Source organism: Equus quagga, chromosome 1 (genome assembly GCF_021613505.1).
Source record: "Equus quagga isolate Etosha38 chromosome 1, UCLA_HA_Equagga_1.0, whole genome shotgun sequence".
NCBI classification, from domain to species: domain Eukaryota; kingdom Metazoa; phylum Chordata; class Mammalia; order Perissodactyla; family Equidae; genus Equus; species Equus quagga.
In genome coordinates this window covers 137,307,153-137,333,189 of record NC_060267.1, presented here as the reverse complement: position 1 = coordinate 137,333,189, position 26,037 = coordinate 137,307,153, and the positions used below count along the sequence as shown (strand labels likewise).

At 49.9% G+C, this 26,037-nt stretch overlaps 1 protein-coding gene across 5 annotated transcripts in view; it reads right to left on the bottom strand.

Annotated features, from left to right (window-relative positions):
- PFKFB4 (6-phosphofructo-2-kinase/fructose-2,6-biphosphatase 4) overlaps nt 1–26,037 on the bottom strand; it is a 42,862-nt gene that overhangs the window by 13,941 nt on the left and 2,884 nt on the right. For 2 of the 5 annotated variants that reach the window (XM_046677827.1, XM_046677794.1), the window contains exons 1-9: nt 24,360–24,519; nt 18,711–18,827; nt 18,454–18,550; nt 14,946–15,012; nt 12,569–12,643; nt 12,134–12,190; nt 11,270–11,391; nt 9,098–9,305; nt 8,347–8,493 (exon numbers count right to left, since the gene is read on the bottom strand). In XM_046677827.1, the coding sequence (XP_046533783.1) occupies nt 8,347–8,493; nt 9,098–9,305; nt 11,270–11,391; nt 12,134–12,190; nt 12,569–12,643; nt 14,946–15,012; nt 18,454–18,550; nt 18,711–18,827; nt 24,360–24,456 (987 nt within the window). In that variant the 5' untranslated portion in view covers nt 24,457–24,519. Of the gene's footprint in view, nt 1–8,346; nt 8,494–9,097; nt 9,306–11,269; nt 11,392–12,133; nt 12,191–12,568; nt 12,644–14,945; nt 15,013–18,453; nt 18,551–18,710; nt 18,828–24,359; nt 24,520–24,822; nt 24,843–26,037 lie in introns of those variants that run through there. The other 3 variants (XM_046677809.1, XM_046677802.1, XM_046677819.1) reach the window with 2 other exon arrangements.

Genomic DNA, 26,037 nt, shown 5'->3' with positions numbered 1-26,037 from the left:
AGAGAGTAACTAGTACCAGATTTGCTTTGGCCTCAACATAAACAACTCCAAAATCTAAACAAAATCTAAGAATCTCAATGAACTCCAAGCAGGATAAACATTAAAAGAAAATATACACCATGGCACATCATAAGCAAACTGCTGAAAATCAGTGATAGGAGAGAATTAAAAATTAAAAGTAGGGGCTGGTCACTATGGAAAACAGTATGGAGATTCCTCAAAAAATTAAAAATAGAACTACCATACGATCCAGCTATCCCACTACTGGGTATCTATCCAAAGAGCTTGAAGTCAGCAATTCCAAAAGTCCCAAGCACCCCAATGTTCTTTACAGCATTATTTACAATAGCCAAGACGTGGAAGCAACCTAAGTGCCCATCAACAGATGAATGGATAAAGAAGATGTGGTATATATATACAATGGAATACTACTCAGCCATAAAAAAGAACAAAATCATCCCATTTGCAACAACATGGATGGACCTTGAGGGAATTATGTTAAGTGAAATAAGCCAGATAGAGAAGGACAACCTCTGTATGACTCCACTCATATGAGGAATTTAAAAATGTAGACAAAGAGAACAGAATAGTGGCCACCAGGGGAAAGGTAGGGTGGGGGGTGGGCACAAAGGGTGAAGGGGTGCACCTACAACACAACTGACAAACAATAATGTACAACTGAAATTTCACAAGATTGTAACCTATCATTAACTCAGTAAAAATTAAATTAAAAAAAAGTAAGGGCTGGCCCCATGGCCAAGTGGTTAAGTTTGCATGCTCCACTTCAGCAGCCCAGGGTTTCACCAGTTCAGATCCTGGGCGCAGACATGGCACTGCTCATCAGGTCATGCTAGGGTGGCAACTCAAAACTAGAATATACAACTATGTACCAGGGAGCTTCGGGGAGACGAAGAAGAAAAAAAAAAGAAGAGTGGCAACAGATGTTAGCTCAGGTGCCAATCTTTAAAAAAAAAAAATTAAAAGCAGTTAGAGAAAAAGAAGACACGTTATGTACAGAATGAAGATGAGAATGACAACAAACTTCCTGTTAGAAACAATGCAACCCAGAAGACAACAGAATAGCTTCTTTTAAAGGTGGAAAGAAAAGGAGGTGCTGTGCTGGTTCATCTCATTTGCCCTTCCAGATCCTTCTCCTGCTTCTCCATCTGCTCTCTGCCCCAGAAGGCTGACCCTTGTGGACTGCATCCACAAGGCTCGCATGGCCACTAATTTTTATTGGGCTAGTCCATAAAGAACCCTGACAGGAGGTCATAGGGAGGGAAGAGAGCGAGGCTGAGATGTTTATTCCCAGGCTCCCTCCTACAGGAGTTGCTTTCAGTGGTCTGGGTCTTCACCTAAGGTCTCATCCCATCAGGCTGCTCTGTCCTCAGTGCTCCCTGCCCCCCGATTCCTGTATCCTCTCTTTTTCCTCTCTCCTCTGCCCAAGTGAAGCAATGGTTCCTGTTGTTAGGAGGTCAGTAAAAAGTAATACCCCTTGTAGTTTCCCTCTACCCTGCCCATATCTTTGCAAATAGTCCCTTTATAAATGCTCACTGAATTAACCTTACTGGAGTGGCCATCTGTTTCATTTTATGTCCCACAAATTCATAAGTCATGAACTTTTAAATTACTTCATAACAAAATATTGACATATAGAAGAGAAAAAGTAAAAATAATGCAAAATTGTTAAAAATGCAAGAAAAATGAACACAATAATAATTATAGAGTGTCTCTAACATTCAACTATTGACTTATGATGATCAAGTAAACCAAAAAATATAAGGATACAGAAAATTTAAAGGATATAATTAAGAAGTTGAAATTAAGGAGATACACATACAAACTTTTTCTTATGGAAATTTTCAACCATACAGAAAAGTAGAGACAATAGTATAATGAATGATCCCATGTACCCACTTCTTAGCCTTGAATATTAACAACACAACCAATCTTGTTTCAACTAAACCTATACCTGCTTCCCTCTCCCCAACCAACTGGATTACTTTGAAGATAATGCCAGACATGATTCTATTTCACCTGAAATACTTCAACATAAAATTCTAAAAATGAGAATGCTTCATCACACACACATACACCCCCACAAGTGCAAAAACTCTGTAATTCTTTCATATAATTTGATAACGAACACATATTGGATGTTGTATCCAATCAACAGACAACAGACCTTCCTTGCAAATGGCCATGAGATATTTATGAAAATTTACCATATTCTAGGCAATAGCGAGGGCCTCAACAAATTCCAAAAGGCTAAAACTACAGGTCACATTCTCTGACTGCAACTCAATAAAATGAGGCAAAAAATAGCTTTATATGCTTTCATTATTCAAGAAGAAAGAATGATTATAAATGTCCTAGTCAATAAACTCTAGAAATTAAAAAACCAAAGGAAGTAAGTAAAAGGAAATGATATAAACAAAAGCAAAAAATTAATTAATTAGAAAACAAAAAAACAATAGAATTTATACAATCTGAGATCTGGTTCTTCAGAAAAAATTCAATGAGCGGCCATCTCTGGCAAATCTAATTAAGAAAGAAGAGAGGCTGGCCTGGTTGCATAGTGGTTAAGTTCATGCGCTCCACTTCGGTGGCCCAGAGTTCACAGGTTCAGATCCCAGGTGCAGCATCCCACATACAAAAAATAGAGAAAGACTGGCACAGATGTAAGTTCAGGGCCAATCTTCCTCACAAAAGAAAATAGAAGAAAGAAGAATAAACCCACAAAATCAAAGGATGGAAAAAAGGGTAACACCTACTGATACTGATACTATGACATGAGCATAATCTACTGATATGTACTAATAACTTAACATTCTGATGAACAAATAAATTTTGAATAAAATAAACTATTAGGATGACTCGGGATGCAAAGATGAATAGGAGATGATAAAGCAGGTATAATAAAAGGTTGATGGTAGAATCTTGAGGGTGGAGGTGCAGACACACCCTAAGGTGACTCCCAGTGAGTCAAGCTCTTATATAATCCCCTCCCCTTGAGCACAGGCAGAGTCAGTGACTTGCTTCTAACCAACCACCAGACTATGCAAAGGTGATAGGACGTCAATGCCACGACCATGTTATATTACATAAGACTCCGTCTTAGCTGACTATAGAGAGATAGAGACTCCTCCTTGCTGGCTTTGAAGAATTAGGCTGCCATATTGTATGAGGGTCACATCACAAGAATTGTGTATGGCCCCTGGCAGTTGAGAGCACCCCTTTGGCTGATAGGAATAGGACCTCACTCCTTCTTTTTTTTTAGATTTTATTTTTTCCTTTTTCTCCCAAAGGCCCCAGTACATAGCTGTGTATTTTTAGTTGCGGGTCCTTCTAGTTGTGGCATGTGGGACACCGCCTCAGCATGACTTGATGAGCGGTACCATGTCAGCGCCCAGGATCGAACCAGTGAAACCCTGGGCTGCCAAAGTGGAGCACACGAACTTAACCACGAGGCCACGAGGCCGGCACCAAGGACCTCACTCCTATAACCACAAGGAGAGGAATTCTGCCAACACCACATGAGCTCGGAAGAAGACCCCAAGCCTCAGATAAGACCAAAGCCCTGGCCAACATCTTGACTGCAGCCTGATAAGACCCTGAGCAGCGAACCCAGCCAATCCCTGCCAGACTCCTGACCCACAGAAACTGTGAGATAATATTGTGTGTTGTTTGAAGCCACTAAGTCTGTGGTAATATGTTATGCAGCAACAGAAAGCTAATATAGTGGGTATACAGGTGTTCCTATAAAAATCTTTCAACTCTGCTATCTGTTTGAAACTTTTTTGAGGGAAGGAGGAAATTATCATTTTTATGGAGGTAAAATTTACATACAATAAAATTTACCAATTTTAAGTACAATTCAATGTTATTTTTTTTTAATCTTAATTTTTTTTAATTTTATTTTTCCTTTTTCACCCCAAAGCCCCCAGGACATAGTTGTGTGTATATATATATATATTTTTTTTTAGTTGTGGGTCCTTCTAGTTGTGGAATGTGGGATGCCACCTCAGCATGGCCTGATGAGCAGTGCCATGTCCGCGCCCAGGATCCAAACTGGCGAAACCCTGGGCCGCTCAAGCTGGAGCGCGAGAACTTAACCACTCGGCCACGGAGCCAGCCCCTTCAATGAGTTTTAACATATGTATAAAGTTATATAACCACCACCACAATCACGATATAAATTCCATCATCCAAAAAGTTGCCTTCTCCCCTTTGCAACTGAACAACTCTCTGACTTTTACCCCTTATTTCTGCAAATATTTCTTTTCTGTTCTCTACACCCATCTTTTTCTAGGATTCCACATGTATTAGTTTGCCTTATATTGTTCTCACACTTCACTGGTGCTCTGTTCCTTTGAAACTTTTCATAATAAAACATCAGAGGACAAAAAAGATGACTCAAGAATATGTTTAAAAAAATAGACCAAAGAATACACTTTAATTGTCATCAAAGAATTAACTCAAAGAATACAAAGCCCCAGGTCAGGGAGCTTTGCTGAAGGAGGAGTGAATCCTAAAGGCTCAGAAGAGACTGAAAATCCACCAAATTCATTTTATAATATCAGCCCATTAAATTAAGAGGCAAACAAGGAAATCTAGTTTGCCCGTCACTTATTCTTGCCAATGCAATAATACAAAACAGAAACACAAAGTCTGTGAAGGTGAAAACTGAATTATCCTTATTTCAGAAGATCTGATAGCTCCTTAAGAAAACCTAAGAGAGGGCCGGCCCGGTGGCACAGCAGTTAAGTGCGCACTTTCCACTTCGGCAGCCCGGGGTTTGCCGGTTTGGATCCTGGGTGCGGACATGGCACCACTTGGCAAGCCATGCTGTGGTAGGCATCCTACATATAAAGTAGAGGAAGATGGGCACGGATGTTAGCTCAGGGTCGGTCTTCCTCAGCAAAAAGAGGAGGATTGGCAGCAGTTAGCTCAGGGCTAATCTTCCTCAAAAAACAACAACAAAAAGTTAAAATAAAAAAAAGAAAGAAAACCTAAGAGAATTAACTGGAAAATTACTACAGTAAATAAAGGAATTTTGTCATGGGTTTTCTGTGGACCATCAACAACCAGACAGAGTCGGGACAAGATCTTATTCACAAGAAACAACAATAAGGCTTCCTCCTTGTGGCCAAGTGGCTCAACCTCCCACAGGACACTGGAGCTGTGTCCCTTGTTAACACCCCTACTGTCAGCCTCCTTGGCCTACCTGCCCCAATGAACCCTGTCCCCTGGGGCCCCTCCCATCTCAGAATGCCGTGGACTCCCCCATCTGCTCCCCAAATCTTTTCCAGCTTGAATGCATTCCATAGCATGTGTCCTCACTAACCTCCTCCCAACTACTCACCTCCTCTGTCCCCCTGTGCTTCCATCATATCCATAGGGACAAAACTGAACAAGGTGACAAGTTAACAAGCAGTCTGCCTTTTACACAGCTGCATCCATCTGTTGGGAGCTGGTGGACCACCCCCAGGACACAGACAAAAGTATCCCAGAAAATTCCTGGTCTCTAGACCAGCTAACTCTTCCCATTGGTTAACTTCCATTTGAAACTTTTCCTTCCTCTCACTCTTAAGGGAAATCTCCATGAGATTCTGAAGAAAAAGATACTAGACATAATTCTCTGTGGCCACCCGCACCCCTCTCCCCTCCTGATACCCCAGAATCTCTCTGGCCACCCGTCAGGGCCTCCCGTATTCTCACTCCTTGTATGCTCACTCTCTCCCTTGACTCTGAGCCCCCTCCAAAATTTGCAACTATGTGAGGTGATGGATGTTAACTAAACTTATTGTGGTAATCACTTCACAGTATATGCATACATTAAATCATCATGTTGCACACCTAAAACTAATACAATGTTATAATCCCTCTCACTCACTTCCCCACCCACTCCCATTGGGCACCAGCCCCACCAGGCTCATGCCAAGAACCCCAGTGATCTTGCTATTACATCCTAATGGTCAGTTTGGAGCCTGGCCTCACTCCCCACTCTCTGTGGAATCTCACCCCACTGACCACTGCCTCCTTCTCTCTGCTTTCACTTCCATGGTCACCTCCATAGCCCCTTAAATGCTGGGGCTCCCCAGGGCTTTGTCCTGGTCCCACTTCTCTTCCCTCAGCCACCTCATCCATTCCACAGTCTCAAGTACGACGTCTGTAGGAAGGATGCCCAAGCCCCGACTTCTCCTCGGAGATCAGACTGCCTCCAGGGTATCTGCACTTGAACATCTCCCACGAACTTCCTCCTTTCATTCAGTACATATTTATTGAGCACCTACCACGTGGTGAACAAAGCAGACATAGCTACTGCCCTCACGTGAGCTCATCACCTTCCTCGACCCAGAACATTTCCCGGTGGCTGGAAATGTGGAGTCATCCTGGATTTCTCTCCTTTTTACCCCCACAGCCAGTTATCATCAGGTTCTATCACTTCACCAGGATCTCAGTCCCCAGCACGTGGCCCAGCTCCTACCACTGGGAGGTTCACATGAATACATGATGAGGGAATAACGTCCCTCAAATCCATCCACTCCTTTCTCTTTCACTGCTGCCACCCAAGTCACAGATGTCATCACCTTACCAGGCCACTGCAGGCACCTCTAACTAGTCTCCCTTCTCCAGCTTGGTCCCCCCAACCTCATCCCAACAGAACCATTCTCTACATCAGTTGGGGTGATCTTTCTAAGATTCAAATCTGATCTCATTAGTGACTTCCACTTTAGGCAATGGTGGACTAGCTTGTTTCAGACCAACCCTCCAGTGACAGCAATTAGAAAAGTCAGACAGAAAAAAAATTTAAATCTGTTTGAGATCAGCATAGAGCTACAAGGCAGAGAGGATTTGAGGGGCCAAGATCTTGAACTGAAGGGAAGACCAAAGAGGTGAACCTGATATATAGCATCATTTTTCCCTTTGAGGGAAAGTGGCAGTTAAAAGAATAAGCAGCTGGGGGTAGGGGTAATGGGTGAAGGTGGTCAAAAGATACAAACTTGCAGTTATCAGAGAAATAAGTTCTGGAGCTATGATGTATGTACAGCATCACACTGCTAACTAAACTTAATCCTGTATCGTATATTTAAAAGTTGCTGAGAGTAGATCTTAAAAGTTCTCATCACAAGAAAAAAAATGTGTAACTCTGTGAGGTGATGGATGTTAACTAAACTTGTGCTAATCATTTCACAATACATACATATAGGAAATCATCGTGTTGCACACCTAAAACTGATACAAAGTTATATGTCAATCATATCTCAATAAAACTGGGGGGGAAATGATGAGAAGCCAAGCAGGAAGTAGGGGCTGGGTGGGCAGAAGCTTGGCACAGCTGTCAGCAATCTTAGGCTGAGGAGACAAAAAATAGAAGCTTAGGGCCCACAAGGTTTTCCATCAGCACCTTAAAGGCTACACTCTAGAAACAGAAGGACCTGAAAATTGAGTAGCCTCCATAAGGATTAAAACACAGCTCTGGAGGCAGCCGGGTGGCATAGTACTGATTAAGTTTGTGTGCTGCACTTTGGTGGCCCAGGGTTTACAGGTTGGGATCTCAGGCGCAGACCCAGCACCGCTTGTCAAGCCAAGCTGTGGCAGCATCCCACATAAAATAGAGGAAGATTGGCAACAGATGTTAGCTCAGGGCCAGTCTTCATCAAAACAAAAACAAAAACAAAACATGCAGCTTTGAAACAGTTCTATCCCTGATGAGACTAAGGTAATCTGCTCCAACTGCCTGCCAGAAGCAAAAGCTAATCCTCTGGAGAAAGATAACATTAAGCAGAACTTCATATTATCTCCATAACTGTTCACACAAAATGTCCAGATTCAATCAAAAATTACCAGATATGCATCATATCCAGAGTACATGAAGAACTCCTAAAATCAATAAGTAAAAGGCAGACAATCCAATAGGGGGAAAAAAGTGCAAAAGACCTCACAAAAGATATCCAAGTGGCCAATACACACAGTGAAAAACTGCCATAGGTAAAACAGTGTGATATTGGTGCATGAACAGATAAATAAATTTCACGTAATAACTTAATATAAGAGTAGATAAAACAAATCAACAGGAAAATGATAGATAGATAGTTACAGATAAGTTAGTTAACTGGGGAAAGATGAGATTTAAGGCTTATGTCAGAATATCAAAATAAATTCTGGTTTATCTAAACAGTTAAATGCAAAAGAAGGGAAGGAAGGGAGGGAGGGACAATGAAAACCCCAAAACAGGAAGAAAAGTTAAGGGGAAGCTCTCCTGACCCTCAACACTGTCACCCTAGCTGAGCGCAGCCTTGCCCTGGAGACCTGGGCAGGGAGGGAAGAGATGGTGATTACCGCATCGATCTCGTTGAGGACCTTCCACTGCTCGTAAGGCACACCCAGTGCCTCGGCTGTCTGGATTGTCCTCTTCATCTGGCTCGTCCAGACCTTCAGGTCCTTGATGTTCTGATCACTGATGAACTGGGCCAGGCTCTTGGCAAACTGAAACACATCACAAGCAAATTCAGACCCACAGGTCCTGGGCTGCCCTCAAAGGACCCCACAGCCAGAGTCCACGGGGTCATGCTCAGCCTCAGAGAACACAGGTTTGGTAAAAAACCCAAACTAATGTCTCAGTCACACCCACACCCACAACTGCTGTTCTTGTGCCTCCTTCCCAGACCCTGAGTGCAGTTCCAGTCATAGCTCATCATGTCCCCTGCCACCCCCCCCGTACTCCCACTATGCACCCTAGACTGTATGACCTCCCCACTGAGGCCCCAATATTTCCCCTGGACTGTGGCACAACTATCCGCTGCACCGCAGGGACTCAGGTCACCCCTAGAATGGCATGCCTCTCCAAGGAAAGGGGTTCAGCTGGTGACAGCTCACATGGAAGCCAGAGATCCAGGTATCTGTTTGGTGACCCTCCCTACATGATGGGAACATTCTAGACTGAATGAAGGTCATCTACCTCAAATGCACATTAGCTATGAGAACTGACGCCCAGCCCCAGCACACGCGGCACATACCCAAACCTAGCCACCTAGAGGTACCAATGCACAGCCACACACACACACACACACACACACACACACACACTCACCTCCCTGCCCCGGGGAGATAGTCCTGGGTCCCCACCAATCCGGCCCTTGAGGTTGAGCTCGCTCTCCCCGTGCCGGCAGAGGTAGATGGAGCGGGGGGTCACATGGATGTTCATGAGGTAATATACGATGCGGCTCTGGATGTGGTCAGCCACACGGTTCACTACGTAGCTCTGTCCCACGTCCATGATCTTGATGTAGGACAGACCTCTTTCCAGAGAGAAGGTAGAGAGAGGCCTGTGAGTGTGACGAGGGCCCTCAAGGGCACATCCTGCCAGCCACAGGAATGGGCTGCACAGCCTCACATCTCTGACCCCCAGGCTTGACATCACAACCCACAGGACCGTCAGCTGGTGGACGAGTGATGGGGGTGAGGTGGGAGCAACACAACATGCGTGATATACAGACGAACCCTGTGAGAGGTGCTTAACACTCATGCTGCCAAGAGGTGACATCCAAAGCGAGGGGTCAGTCATACCACACTGTGACTTTTACCGCTGCTCTGTACCCCCAGATCCCTTCTGGCCTACCTCTGAGCTCTCAACGCACTGTCTGCAAGATGAACCAAGAGACAGTTTTTTCCAAGATTGACCTAGGAGTAGCTGGCAAATGCTCCTCCCCTCCACTCTTCCTGGTCAGCCATCCATGGACCTGGCCTTTCCTTCTCCCAGTGAGCCTCACCCTAGAACCCAGCCCAGGTCATCCGAGTGGCTGCCACACCCCATACTAGGCAGCAGGTGGACGAGACAAGAAGTACAGGAGGATGGTGCTGGTGGCAGCAGCCGACAAACCCAGCTCTGCCACTTCCCCTGCTTTGGACCAGTGCAATGCTGTGGCTTGGAGAACACGCTTCCATTTACGTTTGTTGGGGGCGGGGGCGGGCAGCAGGAGGAAAAGGCAGGGTTTCTCAGGTATCATGTTCTGGTTGAGCCTGGGAGCCTGTTGGATGTTCTCATGTGAGTTCTCACTGTCTGGACCATGGGACCTCAGTTGAGGTTTAAGGTTGTTATACTGACACCACCAATAAAAACAGGAGCAACGTTTACTGACAAATTCAACAGGAGCCGCTCTAGATTAAGCCCCTCTAATGTAGTCACATCACAGAACCATGAGGAGGAATGCTGTGCTGGGGGGACCAGAGGAAACACTGAAAACCAGAGCGAGGCCCGGGCAGCAAGCACAGCTTAGGCCCACTCGCCTGGGCTGGCTCAAGAGCCCAGCTGAGGAGACTTACAGCCAGTCCAGGGACTGTCTGTAAACACCCCCAGAAACCATCCCTCCAACACTTGCTTGTTTTTCTTGGTTTTTATGCATTATATATTCTCATGTAATTCTAACGACCCAAGCACAAGTTTATATTCCAGCCTTTTTGCTTAATACTACATAACATATACTTTCCCAGGACTTTCCAGTATGATTTATAATGACTGTGTAATACTTTACCAAGGGGTTACACTATCATTTACTTAACCACTGCCCCCACTTATGCTGTAAGACAGGAGTTGGCAAACTACGGCCAGCAAATCAAATTCAGCCTGCAGCCTGTTTTTGTGAATAAAGTTTTATTGGAACACAGTCACGCCCATTTATTTACATACTATGTTTCTTTTGCACTACACTGGCAGAGTTAAGTACTTGCTACAGAGACTGTATGCCCCCAAAGCCTAAAATTCTTACTACCTGACCCTCTACAGAAAAAGTTTGCTGACCACTGCTGTAAGAGCCTCAGTTAAATGCCCTTATGAGCCTAAAGACCCCTCCCCACCCAACACTCACTCCTGCTGCTTCTTCCATTCCAGAGGGAGGCAAGGGGGAGCTCACAAGCACCAGCCACTGCCAGCTGTTCATAGGCAGGGTTCTCAAAATCCAGACTACAAATCTGAAGAAGAGCATGTCATGTTTGCAAATGCCTTATGGGAAGACTTTCTACATAGAAATTAGGCTCGACTTTATGATGGAATAGGAGAAAATTCTGACTCGCAGAACTCCAGTAAGGTCACAGGGGTTCTGCGAGTCACCTCCAGCCCACGATTTCTGCCCCAAGGAAAAAACCAAAAAAAGCCAGACCATCTCTGCCCTCAGCCACCTCCATGGGGAGCCACAAGGAGGCAGCTGAGTGAGGCCTCCACCACCCACTCATCATAGCTGTAGGACACAGGGCTCTCCTCGCTCACCTGTCCAGGTCCTCATCCAGCGACTCGTACGAATTCTCATAGCACTCGATGCGCCTCATGAAATCCTCTGTGGCCTCATCACTATCGCGGTTGACATAGTCAGGGCTGCCCAGCTTCACTTGCTGCCGGAGGCAGGCACAGAGCAAGGGCACATCAGGGCTGGAGGCCAGGCAGGGCAGAGACCAAGGAGAATACTGGGCAAGGGCTGGGCAGGGGAGGCTAGGCTGGAGGTCAGGCCAAGGCAGGGGGCGCGAGGCTGGAGGCCAACCGTAGGCGGCTGGTCCCATTAGGAAGTCGAGAGGCTTCCTGGTCCAAGTTCCCACGCTAGTACTAAGTGGCTATTACTGGGCACCCTGAGATTGGAGCCTCTCATCTTTGTAGCACAGAGGGAGGTGAGCCCAGAGGGGTAGGGGACCTGGAAGGTCCTCCCCACCTGAACTATCTCCCCAAACCCAGATGTTCATTCCTTGGATAAACATGGGAGGGCAGGGCAGGGGAGAAAGTCTCTTTCTCTTTCAAAATACAAACATCGCCCCCCACCCCACTCTCAACCCAACCCCCGGGGGCTGAAGTTACTTTTTTATTGTCCAGGGAATTGTGAAGGGGAGGGGGAGGGGGAGGGAAAGGAAGGGGAGGAGAATAAATGAATGAATGAATGAATGAATGAATGCCCTCCACACTGAGTGCTCCTCAGGGCTCCAGGTTCACCCAACCCAACGTTCTACTGCTTCCTCAACCCCAGAAGGTTCAGGAAGACCAAATTAAGGCTAGCCTAGACACCAGCACAAACCTGGAGAGGGACCTCACTGTTACATGCCACCTGAGTTGCATTACTGCCCCCACAAGGTCAGATGCACCACTCACCACGATGTTGGCAGCTATGACCTCAGGATCCACACATATGGACTCAACAAAAAAGGTCTGCAGCAAGGACCAGGACAGGCAGGAGGAAAGAAACCACAGACACATTTAGGGCTCTGCACCTGGCCCACAGAGCTCCCTACCCCACTGAGGGCCATGCTGAACAGCCAGGCCCCCGAGCCCCTCTGGTGTTGGGGCAGGGTCAAGGAGCATGGAACCAAAGCAGGTGCCACCCTATCCAGGACTCTCCCACCAAGACCCCTGCCTCCCCGGAAAGAAAATCCCACGCAGAGAAAAAAGCGCAGCCCCTCTAATCCCAAATCCACTAGGGAGCCCACCTGCCCCAAGCCCTGCATGCATCAGGAGGCTGTGAAACGGACCCCAGAGGGCCCGAATGCACCATAGCACAACCAAAGAGGTGAGCCAGTGAGGCCTCACCTTGTAGCCGTTCTGTTCTCCAAAATTAAAGATGGTCGCCCTCCGTTCTCGGGTGGTATTTGTTGCATCAAAAACCTAGGACCAAACTGGGGTTAACTCGGCCTCTGGCCCTGGAGGAAGGAGGAGGCCAGCTGACAGGTGCAGCCCAGGGACCGCATTTCTCACCAGGAGCAGGTGCTGCCGGGGCCGCCCACCTGGCCAGCTCCTTCAGACCTGCAAGGGCTGGGCAGGTCCTCCCCTTGCCTGGGGAGCACACTGGAAGGAAGCTGGAAGGAGGGAGAGCCTGTGCTCCAAGCAGGGAAGCAAACTCTTAGACTGCTCTGCACATAGCAGGCGCTCAGTTCACGGTTGACCAACAGGACTTCCAGGGAAACCAGTTAAACTGGTAGGGGCAGAGATCCGAACCTACGTTATTTCCACTCTATCCTGAGATCCCAGTAAAATGGGAACAGAAGGATAAAGAGAACAGGAGAGGAGAGGAGACGGGAGACATCAACAAAATTTTCTAAGATAGACACATGGTGACTCAGAAATGGAGAAAAACAAACACAAGCCCTCGTGGACCAGAACACACCCACTTATGCAGAACTGGGGTAGTCAGGAAACGGGGCTCAGGCATCTCTGAAACCAGGGACAAGAGTGCAGAGGAAATGGGAGGACAGGCTGGTGGTACAACAAAGAGCAGGAGGAGCCCCAGGCCCCCGCCACCTCACTCAGCCATGCATTGATCAGCTCAGGGTCCTCATGAAGTGCCTGGGGCCTGCCCGAGCACCTACAGGCAAAGCCCACTCCCCGGCACGTCCAAGGAGCTTTCAGAGCATCACTTTTTAAAAAGGCATTCAATCAGGGCTCGCTGGATGCTCCAGCAAAACCTCTAACATGAAAAATGGAGACTAAATCAAACAGAATGAAACGAACTTCGAGAAATGAAGAAAGGGCATGGAAGAGAAAGAAACGTCAAAGCACTTACAATTATTATCTACAGAGAGATACAAAATGCTGTAGTAACTGTGAAACAAGAGTTCTAAAAGACCTAACATTCCGAGAATAAGAAATTTAAAATTTGGAAATTGAAAATGTGATCACAGAAATTAAAAAAAAATTCAACCGAATACCTGTAAGCTAATATTGAGGAATTCTCCCTGAAAGTAGAACAAAAAGACAAAGAGAGAGAAAATAAAGAGGAAAAAAAGATAAAATTAGGGATCAAGCCAAGTATGCAGCCATCAGGAGCTCTAAGGAAAACACATTCAGAAAATGGGAGCGGAGTGAGGAATCATCTGTCAGAAAGTGGTGGGGGTGGTTTATTGAAGTAATAATATATGACAACTTCCCTGACCTGCTGGAGAAGAGTTTCTCAATGGGAAGAGCCTCCCCAGGACCCAGCGTGGTGAAGACCCACCACAAGGCACAGCACTTTGAAGACCCCAAAGGGTCCCCCGGGGAAGGGGCATGAGAAGCCTCTGGCTCCCTCCAAGAGATGAGACTTTTAGGAAGATCAGCAAATCAGAATGACATCCGACTTCTCTACAGCCACAGCCATAATATAATGGAGCAACGTCATGGAAATTCTAAGGAAAAAGTACTTCCCACCTAGAATCCTATATCCAACCATCAAATGTGAGGGAAAAAAAAGTCAGTTCCAGACATGCAAGGTCTCAGGAAATCTACTTCCCAAGCATCTTTCTCAGGAAGTTACTAGAGGATGTGCTCCAACAAAACAAGTCAGTAAACCAAGGAAAAAGAAGACATGGGATCCAAGAGCAGGATATTCAACTCAGAGAGGACAGGGGAATTCCCAGGGTGATGAGTCACAGACTAGAGGGCAACTGATCCAGAGGGAGCTGGAGGACAGAGAGCTCCAGGAGGCAAGACTCCAAGAGGAAAAAGGAAGGAAAAAGAGCTCCCATGTTTGACTGCATGGTCATGCATGGATAACGGTGGGGTAGGGCCCCTTCCTGCAGACACCCTTGCTCAGCCTTGCTTGTCCCATCCATTCATCTGATACAGGGCCCAGTGCACACATGGAATTCTCTTACCCAGGATTCAGTTGGCTCCTGAAACAGCCACTAAATGCTGGGCAGGATTCTCCCCACAGCAGGAAAAATCACACTTGCTAAAGACGTAGGTAACATGATGCCTCTAACTTGTGGGGTGGCTAAGAATGTGAGTATTCAGAAGGAAGTCCTGCAGGTCAAATGCAACCACAAGCCCAGAGGGAAATTCCTGGCCAACGTCCAGCCTCTGGGTTCTTCCTCCCAGGTGCTGGTCCCCAGGGGCATCCAGGGCCACACACACCCTGCCTTCCCCTCTAGATGCCTGATGAAAGGGGTAGATGCGTGTGGGCTCCCATGGCACTCCCAGATGGCACACTCACCGCCACATGTCCCCCTTCGTCACTAAGAAACCGCCGGACATCACGGAGGGCTGCCAGGGCACACTGCCTTTCAGAGAGAGAACACAGGGTCAGCGTAGCACCAGCCCTGACTGCAGGAGGGCCGTGGTCAGGGACGTATCCTACCAGATGGGAGAAAGGACAGCCCTTGGGTCCCCTCTCTTGTCTATACTTTCCCTGCTCATCCCATTGTGTACAGATCCAGGCTGCCATTTTGTCACATTCATGATTTCTAATTGTCATTCAATTTCTCTGATGATCAAAATAAGCACTTTTTTTTTCCTTTTTCTCCCAAAGCCCCCTGGTACATAGTTGTGTACTTTTAGTTGTGGGTCCTTCTAATTGTGGCATGTGGGACGCCACCTCAGCATGGCTTGATGAGCAGTGCCATGTCCACGCTCAGGATTTAAACTGGCAAAACTCTGGGCTGCCAAAGCAGAGCGCATGAACTTAACCACTCAGCCATGGGGCCAGCCCCCAAAATAAGCACTTTTAAAACCAGACATTTGAGGCCGGCCAGTGGCACGGTGGCACAGTGGTTAAGTTCGCTCACTCTGCTTTGGCGGCCCAGGGTTCACGAGTTTGGATCCCAGGCGCGGAACTATACACCGCTCATCAAGCCAGGCTGTGGGAGCATCCCAGATACAATATAGAGAAAGACTGGCATGGACGTTAGCCCAGAGACAATCTTTCTCAAACAAAAAGAGGAAGATTAGCAAAAGATGTTAGCTCAGGGCCAACCTTCCTCACCAAAAAAAAAATAATAAAAGTAAATAAATAAACAAAAACTAAAACCAGACATTTCCTTGTGTGTGAGTGTTGGGGGCTGGTGATGGGGAGAGTAGAGACACTCTTGCCAGCCCCCAGGGCTACAATGAGCCTAATGTTCAATTTTCGTTCCTGAAGAGAGAACTCTCCAAACCATCCCTTCTGGAGGAGGGTGCATGTCTCCGCCTGTGCACCCACGTCCATAGACCCTCTGGAAGGTGAAACCCTCACCATGACTGACATGTGACTACACTGTCTTCAGACATCTCACCCTTTTTGTTTTGTGCTGCAAAATGGATTGACACATTTATATAAGGATCTCTCTCTTTTTTTTTTTTTTGAGGAAGATTCACCCTGAGCTAACATCTGTGCCAATCTTCCTCTATTTTGTATGTGGGTCACTGCCTCAGCATGGCTGATGAGTAGAATAGGTTTGCACCCAGGATCTGAACCTGTGAACCCTGGGCGACATAAGCAGAGTGTGCCAAACTTAACCACTCACTACACCACCAGACCAGCCCCCAGGATCTTTCCATTTTTATCCGTTTCTTCTACAAGGCCCAGAGATAGATAAATCACTTTGATCTTCTGTCTAATACCTTCACTTTTTTGATGTAAGAGTAAAGTCAGATTTCCTCCCATTTGTTTGATCTTCAGATTTTGTGTGTATATCCCCAGTGCATCAAAGGACTGTGCCGTCGGGGCTGTCACGAGGCCAGCGTCCCCAAGAAGATGCAGCCTTCTCCTCTCAGTCTCCCATTTTTAAAAAGTCTGATCATTCCATTTTGCCAATTATCTCTGGGACATTTTGGTTTGGTTAATGGGAAACGGCCCTGTGGCCCAGTGGCCAGACCGACGCCTTGGTTACAGGAGGGAGGGTTTCTAAGAACAGTCAGAGGTGCCCGTCAGAGAGGCACATGTGAACCTGCCCTCAACTTCTTCAGCGGGGGCCTCTGTTTCAGCTGGGTGACCTTGGACTAGCTCCCCAATCTCTGAATCTGTGTTTCCCCATTTGAACTAATCCCAATACTTCAATGGGCAGCCTGCATGGAATGACTGGAGGGCTCTGGGAATGCCAGCCCCCTTACTCTTCCCACAAACACTTTGGACTGACAGGCCTGGCTCAGACTCAAACCCTGAGTGATCCCAGACAACACCATCACTTTCTGACCTCCGTCTCAGCATCTGGGAGTGAGGAACCACCACCCACCGTAGGGAAGAGCAAACAAGCTCATGAGTGCCTACAACTTGAGGCTGTTGTAGAATTTGCATTTGATACGACCTTTGACCTACTAATTGGGTAATACTGGAATGACGGGCAGAACAGTTTTAGTGGTAGGTGGGCTTAGATTCAAGTCTGGGCTCTGTGAAGTAACGGATCTTGTGTGAGACTCCTGAACCTCAGTTTCCTCATCTATAAAATGGGGGTAGGGGGGACAAGGGGCACCATGCACCCAGCACACAGTAGGAGTTCAAATATCAGTCCCATCCCTTTTGTCTTTTTGCCACAGGGGTACCGTAGGGCTGTTGAGGACAGCACACTGTGGACATCGCTCATTCATAGCATCGCCAGGATCAACAGACTGTTTCATCTGGCTGGATATCACCAGAAGGTCCAACCTCAAGTTTTACTCACAGCTCAGCCACAGAGGCCTGGATGCCAGACTCCCCTTCCCTTCTCTGGGGCAGCAGCCTGACCTAGCCCCAATGACCCAAGAGCGAAGGCCAACTGAAGGGCCATGGGGGGCGGTGACAGTGGGGGGGGGGGGGGGGGGGGGGGGGTCGGAGGGAGCTCCTGCCCCCTGGTGGTCAGAGAGGGAGCAGACAGCCTAGTATCCAGAAGTCCACAACAACCCAAGGCTTCTGTCCCAGGGCTGTGCTGGATTTGGGGAGGTCATTAGAGCTAGGCCAACCTCTGCTCACTGCCCTACCACAATGGCTGGGCCCAGAGAAAGGGCAAGGAAGCTTCTTTATCCCTCAGCTGACACCTGCCAAGAAGAGCACAGCACAGCTCCTCAGACCACCAGCTGGTGCCGTTTCTCTGGAGAAGGCATTCAGTTCGAGTCTGAATTGTGGTAAGTGTAGGGTATCATATGTAAATTTCCACCTCATGAATAAGACTGGGAGTGTAAACTAGTCACCCAGCTACAGGAGGCCACTTCAAAGCAAAGCCAAGGCCTAGCTGACACATGTCAAGAACGTCAAGCATCCTACAAATACACAGAAGGGGCATATCCTGGGGCAAGGGAGGAAAAGCCCCAGTTCAGGGCCCGATCATTCTGGCCTTGAGAAGGTGCCAGTAGGTGGTCTTAGTCCCACTCTGCCCCATCCCTGAGGACTGTATCCCTGCACCCACTCGGCTCCCTTTCCTACTAGAGGCCATCCCCAAGGAGGGCGTGGCCCAGCCCTCACCTGCCCTGATTCAGCCTCTTCTGTCTCCCTAAAGCCCCATCCTCTCCTCCCACAGGATACCATTACCAAGGGGTCATTAATAGCAGGGTAGGGCACGGCCAGCCACCAAGAGGCCACATACCATCTCCCCTTGTCCCCAAGACCATCACATTCGCAACCCCACCACATCCTGAGAGGTCAAGACACCAGCCCTGCCATAGCCCATCGGCACCGGCCAAGGCCAGGGCTCAGGAGCAGCTCAGGCAACACTAGCAACTGGGCTCTAGGGCCTTCTCTGTGAACACGCAGACACACATACATACATACTCACTTCCTGATTTTCAGGCCCTCTTCGTTGTCTGGAAGGAAAAACTCAAAAGATTTGTATGTCTTGACCATGTCCCGGCGATACTGGCCAACGTTGAATTCTGGGAGAAAGAAGCGGCTCAGCTTTCACACAATAGCAACCCTCCCCAACTCCTGATCTTGACTCACCCCCAGGCCCTGCCGTGGTCCAGCCTTCTCTCTTCTCCTCCTCCTCCCCAACAAAGCTCCAAGCCCCTCTGGAAAGCCGAAGCCAAGGCTCACCCCGTGTGGGCACCCCAATCCAGTTCAGGTAGCGCGTCAGCTTCTTAGAGATGTAGGTCTTGCCCCTGGCAGGCAGGCCCACCATGACAATGAGTGTCGGGCAGTTGGTCATGCAAACTGAAAAGCAAGGAACACAGCATCAGACAAGGGCCGAAACCCCTCCCAGGGTGTCGCTCCCTCTCCGCCCATGGTGCCTCAGCCTCAGAGCACAGGACTGGCATCAGACAGCTCCCTGAGCACCCCCAGACCCTATTCTCCAGCCACTGCTGGTACGCTTCCATTCCCCAAGCCCATCTGGGCTCTCGCAGACACAGAGATATCTGGCCAGCCCTTACTTATCCTGTTGTGAATCACCAGATAAAAAGCTGGACCTGCCACACATCTGGCTAAACACTGCTGGGGAGTTCCCATGACATCCAGGACAGAGCCAAAACCCAGTGGGTTATTCAACACCCTGCCTGTCACCCAGGAATCCATACTCCCACCCCAATAATCACACAGTCCTACTGCTTACCCTCTCTTCAAATGCTTCTTCACTGAGTCCTTCCTCCAAAGCACCTCCATGCCCACCTGGTGCACTCTCCCTCTCAATCCCTGGCACCTCACTAACGAGTCTGCTCCCATCGACTGACCATTCAGAACAGAAGCAGCGCTGAGTCATTTGGGGTCCTGAGGTGTGGCACAGAGTTGGAGCTCAAAAATTATGGGCAGGAGTGGGGAGAGAGGCATCTCGAAACTCACCAGGGTGAGGGCCACAAGGGACTGAGACCAGAGGTCCAGGCCAATGCCCACAAGAACAGTCCCTCTGACAGCCCACCCACCAGCATCCCAGGTGCCACCAGGCCAGTGTGTTGAGCAGAGCCGTTGCTGAGGCTCTGAGTGGGGAAGGGTCTGGACACAGCACCCCCACCAATCCCTGGCCCACTAGGACAGACACCAAGGCAGCAGAACTGCCAGCCTCATGTGACCTAGCACAGCTTTCAGTGTGGTCTCACCTCAGAAGCCTGAGGAAGTCTCCCTTTCATGGTCCTCAGGATCTGGGCCAGGTGAAAGCCCTTGAAGCCCTGTCACAGCAGCCAGACAGATGGACAGATGAAGGGACCTGTCACTGCCCCTCCTTCACCTGCCTTCATCTGGTAGGCCTCCCTAGACAGACTGCTGGGCCCTGCCCCTCAAGTTGTCTCCCTCACTGGAGCTGGAGAACAGGGGCCCCAGAGGCAGCCTGGAGGTCAGGAGTCACACAGGCCTGGGTTCCTATCTTGACTCTGACACTTACGGCAACTCTGAGCCTCAGTGTCCTCACCTGTAAAACAGGATGGATAATCCCTTGGTGAGATCTGGCACTTTCTCCATGTAAAAGTTGGAGCACTTCCAGGAAGCTGAGCCCTCTGCCCCACCCTGGCAGCACCCTGACTAAGGACACAGGTGCACCTCAGCACCAACTGCCCTTGGGACTTCGGGTGCAAAGGCCCCTGTCCGTCCCCAAGCAGGCCCTGCAGAGAAGTAAGGGGCTCTGCTTGCCAGTGGGGGCCCCATCGTTCCTGTGCATGGCCTTTGGCAAACATGACCCAAACTGTGAGCCCCAGGGGAGGGAGAGAGGGGATCCCATGGAATATAGGCTGACAGTGAGCGAGAGGAAAACAAGTTAGGCAAGGCTCTGCGTCCTGAGGGCCAGTGACGGCGCTGTTTACACAATTCTTGGCCGGTCGGCCAGGGCTCTCAAGCAACGGCAGGGCAGTACATCAGCTACTAACCGCAGGGGAAACCTGCACCCACCCTGCTCCCTCTGACAAGGACACCCCTTCCCGCTGCTCCCTGAAGGGCACGCCCATGACCTCAGGATTGGGGTCCTGCATCCCCTCTTCACATCTATCTTCCCAGAGATGCCTCTGCCCTCCTCCCACAGAGTTTGGTGACAGCCTCGCCCCTGCCCCACGCACACCCATGGTGGGCAGGCAGGGCAGCAAATCAGGGCTAGATGCACAAAACAAGAGATATAAATTGCCTATCACCTCTGTTCCTCAAGATAAGCTCCCAAGGAAATGATTCAAAGGGAAAACCAAACAAAGTACAAGTGTACTCATAGCAGCTCTGCTTACGAGAGCAAAACACTGGGCGAGTCCCCGCAATGGAGAAGCTGCAAACTGCAGCCCGCACGAAGGGAACACACCACACCAACTGAACAGAGAGCGCGTGGGCCAGGGGAACTGGGTGTGCAGCTGGAACTGCAGCTCTGCGCCCTTAAGGCCCCCGACATTGAGCAACAGGACAGCCGCACACACCGTTCAGAACACTGGGCATGTGTGGAAGGAACTCCGAAGACATGTCAACTCAGCTTCTCTCGCTAGTTCCTCTTCCTGTAAACGTGTTCAAAGCCACAGGAGCCCTAGCAGCGAGAGGCCTGAGACGAGCCTGGGGCTAGACAGTGACTACTTTCTGGTGGTGACACCGCAGTGGCAGTCACAAGTCCCTGGAGTGGGTTCCAGAACTGATTCCTGAACTGTACCTGCCACTCCCACTTCCTCGGGCCAGTCTGGGAAAGGAAGAGCTCTTTAAAATAAAGCAAGCTAGCATGACTTTCCTGTTCAGAGGGGACAGAAATTGTCTCTTACTGTCCTGTGCACACACCAGTCGTGACCTGACCCAAGAAGAGTCTTGCCACCTTTTGGCTAAGAAAAGCCATCAGACAGACACTGTCCCTTCTGCCGTGCTCCTTGAGTCTCCTCTTCATCCCCTGCCACACTAGCCCCCAGAGCTCCTCCAGGTCCCAGCTGAGGGGTCAGTGACGAGGAAGGTAACCGCTCATGCGTGGCTCTGAATTTTATCAAAAGGAGGAAGAACTGCTAACGGAGAGTGGGGGTGGAGGAGGGGCAGCCCTCAGGCAACCAGCTTCTGGTGCCTGAAGAGCAGGGCACTAGACCCTAGAGACAACCCACGTCACAGCACAGACCAGCCATGGGCCTCAAATCCTCTCTTCTAAAGCCCTGTGATCAAGTCAGCTTCTACTCACTTCCCACCCTCAGGTCCTCACCTGTCCTTGTGATACCAGCTCAACACAAGGCTGCCATAAGGGAAGCCATATTATAGAAAAGAAACCATATTGTAACTTTGAATGACCTCTGATTAACTAACCCAGACATGCTCTGTAGATTTTATGGCCCCTCCCAGCTGCTATAAGTTGATAACTTTGCTCTTTTCAGTTCTTTAGTTACGTGATGACCCAAAGGCAGAGAGCCTATGCTGATACCCATCATTAATGACACTGAAAGATCAGAGTACAGGGTGTTGCTCAGGTCTCTGATGCATACCCAGCAAAACAAAAGACTATCAAGAACTGGGACCAGATGTCTGCCCCCACCCGGAGATCAGCCCCCTATATAACTTGCCTGCACTCTTTGTTCTGGAAGATGGTTCTTTCAGATATTAGTTGGCCATCTTCCCTCTTGCTAGCAAGCTGTAATAAATCCCTTTCTCTCCTACCACCTTGCCTCTCCACTACTGGCATGTCTTGGAGCGGGCAGACGACCTCCCTCGGGCGGGGACACTTGTTGTCCTCCAACTTAGTCATAAACTCACCGTGCAGAGGGTAAAACGCTGTACAAATGCAGACTCTGGGAACTGGAGGTGCTGCACAGGCAGCTTCCATGGTCATTCACTGCTTACTGACTCCCTGCTGTGAACTCTGGGACCCTAGCCTGGGGTCCAAACCCCCACACAATCTGCAGGTCTCTCATCTTTGAGCTCTTGGATGCCACCTCCTCCTCCAGGAAGCCCTCCTGTGCTGGGCCACCCCACAGTCCTACCCACTGCAACACCCAGAGACACTGCGATGGCATGAGCCCCTCTCTGCTCAGGGCAGAGACACATTTTAATAGCATACTTAGAGCTTGGAGAAACACAGGCCATGCTCCAGAGGCTGTGAGACCTGGGAAAGTCCCCTCCCCATTGGATCCCAGCTCCCTTTCCACCTGTAACGGGGGTTGGCACACAGCTGATGCTTCAATCCCTGACTTCGAGGTAGGGAGGAGCAAAGAAAGAGTACTGGCGATGTAATTACAAAATTACCTGCTACCACTTACGAAGCACCTACTACTTATGGAGTATGTACCTGTGAAGAGGCTCACAGCAGCTTCATGGAGTAGGGACGACAACTGTCTCCACCCCACAGATGAGGGAGCGGGGGCCTAGAGGGTTAGCTCCTTGCCCAAGGTCGCACAGCTGAGCCACCAAGGATGCGGCTTGAGTGTTTCTGCCTCCCAAGTCCAAATTCTCACTCCTTCTCCTTTACATAATAACAGCAGCCACCCACTAGTTAGGATAACACAGCCCTAACACACACTGACTAGAAGCACAAGAAGAAGGGCCTTGCCCTCCACACCTCCAGAAAAGTCTGGAAGGAGGGCTGGATAGGGCATGGCCATAGCCCCTCAGGACTCAGAGTATTGACTGGAAAGCCATGGCCCCAGAGCCAAGAGCATGATCATGGCCGCACACCCTACCTGGACTTACATCACAGTCAGAGCCACGACCCACCAGAACATCTGGTCAAAGCCATGGCCACCCGCTACCAGGCCCCACAGTGCGGTAAGGGATACATACACTCCTCCCCCAGGATTCCCATCACGGTCAAAGCCAAAGCCCCCAGGCTGGCCTCAAAGCAAGACAAGCTCCCAGCACTGTCCCCTCCTTATCACGCCCAAACAGAGGTCAGGAGTGCAGGGAGATGGAGCAGATAACACGATCTCCTCATCTCCACTTCCCTATCTGTACCAAAAGTCGACTAGATGTTCTCTGAGGTCCTTGACAACTTGCAAACTCATTACAATGTTTCAGTTACTCCTAAAACAAATCTTTGTTTTTCTTGGTAATAAAAGCTTGCAGGCTCATTTAAGGCAAGTAGAAAGTCAAGGAAGTGGAGTAAACACCCAAGACCCCAGGAAAGGTGAGCCCTTTAACAATTCCAAGGATTTCACCATGTCTCCTAGACGTTTCACCCTCCAATTTTACCATTCACCCAGACCCCACGTGGATGCTTACACACCCAGGGACACAAACAGGGCCATACAGCACAGTGTTCTCACTGTCTCTGTCCTGAACACATCTGCACTTCCCTGAAATTCATCCCAAAACTCGGTTTTAGGCCCAGAGGTGGGTGATGAAGGTCAAAGGGCTCGCTTTCTCCCACTAGAGGACTAGCCCACCCTTGGGCCTTTGAAAGTTCTGGGCTCAGAGAAGCCAAGCGATTCCCCCAGGGCCAACACAGCTCAGACCTGGCCCAACCACCCGCCCTAGGCTCTCTGGCCAGCAGGAGAGGGCAGGACCAAGGCTCCGAGTCCTCCACTGGCCTGCAGCGGTCGAGACAGAGTGGGGTGCAAAGAGGCTGGCGCCCTCCCCTAGGTGATGGCGGCCAGACCTGGCCCCTGCCAAGCCGAGACGCCGCCACACACCTGTCCCTGCCCCACGCTCTGCCACACCTGTCCCCGGTCCCTCACCTGTTCCTGCTCCCCTCCCACGAGTCACGACAGCCTCACCTGTCCCCGGTTCCTCACCTGTTCCCGGCCCCTGCTCCCTGCGAGACCACTGCCCAGGCTGCCCTACCCACTCATCCCAGGGCACCGCCCTCCCCCGACCCCGCCGACCCCGCCTCACCACCGCGCGGGCAGGCGTGCAGGGCGGGCCGCCCATTACTGTACGGCATCCAGATCTTTTTCAGGGGGTTCTGGGTTAATTCCCGTGGGGACGCCATCCCCGGGCGAGGATGAGTCGGACTGCGCCGCTTGCTACCCAGCAGCCGGGCCACCTCGGGCCACTCGAGGCCCCGCCCCTCGGTCCCGCCCCCCTTCAAGCCTCGGTGACGCAGGTCCAACTCCCTGCAGGCCCCGCCCCAGAACAAGTAGGCTCCACCCCAACTGAAGAGGGCCTGGCCTCTGACCACGCATGCCCAACTCGCCTACGAGCCGTATTGGATCAAGCGGGCCCACCCTTCCTGCCAGGATCGCGGACACGCATGCCCACCTCTCTACATGTTCCAGGCCTGGATAGTGTAGGCCCCGCCCCGGATGCACGAGCCTAGCACACCCAAGCCGACTGCGCTGATTTGCATAGTCCTTACCCACGGCTTCTCCCCCAGCGCGTCCGAGATTCCTCTCCCTGCAGCGTGAGACCTCAGAGACTCCCGGGAGGGAGGGGTTTGCATGCAGTGGGGCAGGGCCTGCGTGACCAGCAGGGCTTGGTTGGTCAGAACCAGCTCGGTGGCCCCTGCGTAACTCTAATCGTCTCGCTGCCTCCTCCGCCGCTCCCTGCTGGCCTTGCGCTGGGATCCTCTTGTCTCCTCCGAGCCCCTGAACTCTTCCCCTCCCACAGAAGCGACCGGCTTAACCATGTTGGAAAAACTCCTTTATCTCCTGCACGGGGACACGGGACAAATCTCAAAATTGATCATGTTTCTCTCTTTGCCTTGGCTGCTGGGGTAAACCCAGCCCACCTAGAGCATGTGAGCAGGACCTTGTAACCAAGCTCTCTGGGGACTCACTGAGCCTGGCAGGATCTTACTTCTTCCAGGATTTCATTTTTACCAATTAAATTTTAAATCGTAAGTTTACGTATTTTTTTAATGAGCCTCTGTCTCCATCAGGAATATGGAATGCACGCATCATCGATCATACAAGATTCTGGTATACATTAAATATGTCAATGTCTGAGAAGTCTATTCTATAGGACGTTAGTGTTATTTATTATATTATCTCCCTCCTGTCTCTCAAAAGGCAGTGGAGGGAAGAGGCAAGGGAGAGATCCAGAAGTTCAGGAACCCCTGGCACATTCTCTCCTGTCCTACCTCCTCCCCAAGCTTTGTACACTTTCTGGCGGGGGGGCGGGGGGGCGGGGGGGGGGGCCCCCACCGACACTCCTCCAACCTGGGTCACACTGCCCTCTAGCGATGTCCTCCACCACACCCCCTACAGGATCACTAAGTCCTCAAGTTCTCTGCCCAGTATGTGCCCAGTCAGGAGCCAGGTGCTGGGGGCATGGAGAACAAGGCTCAACCCAGTGAACCACAGGGGCAGTGGTCCTTCCCTCCGACCGCCTTGCCAGCCCCTGCCTTGGGTTAGTCCTCCAAATCACCACCCAGCCCTTCAGAGCCCAGTAAGGACACTTAAGGGGCCGGCTCCCTGGCCGAGTGGTTAAGTTCGCGCGCTCCGCTGCAGTGGCCCAGGGTTCGGATCCTGGGCGCGGACATGGCACCGCTCATCAGGCCACTTTGAGGCGGCGTCCCACATCCCACAACTAGAAGGACCTGCAACTAAGATATACAACTATGTACCGGGGG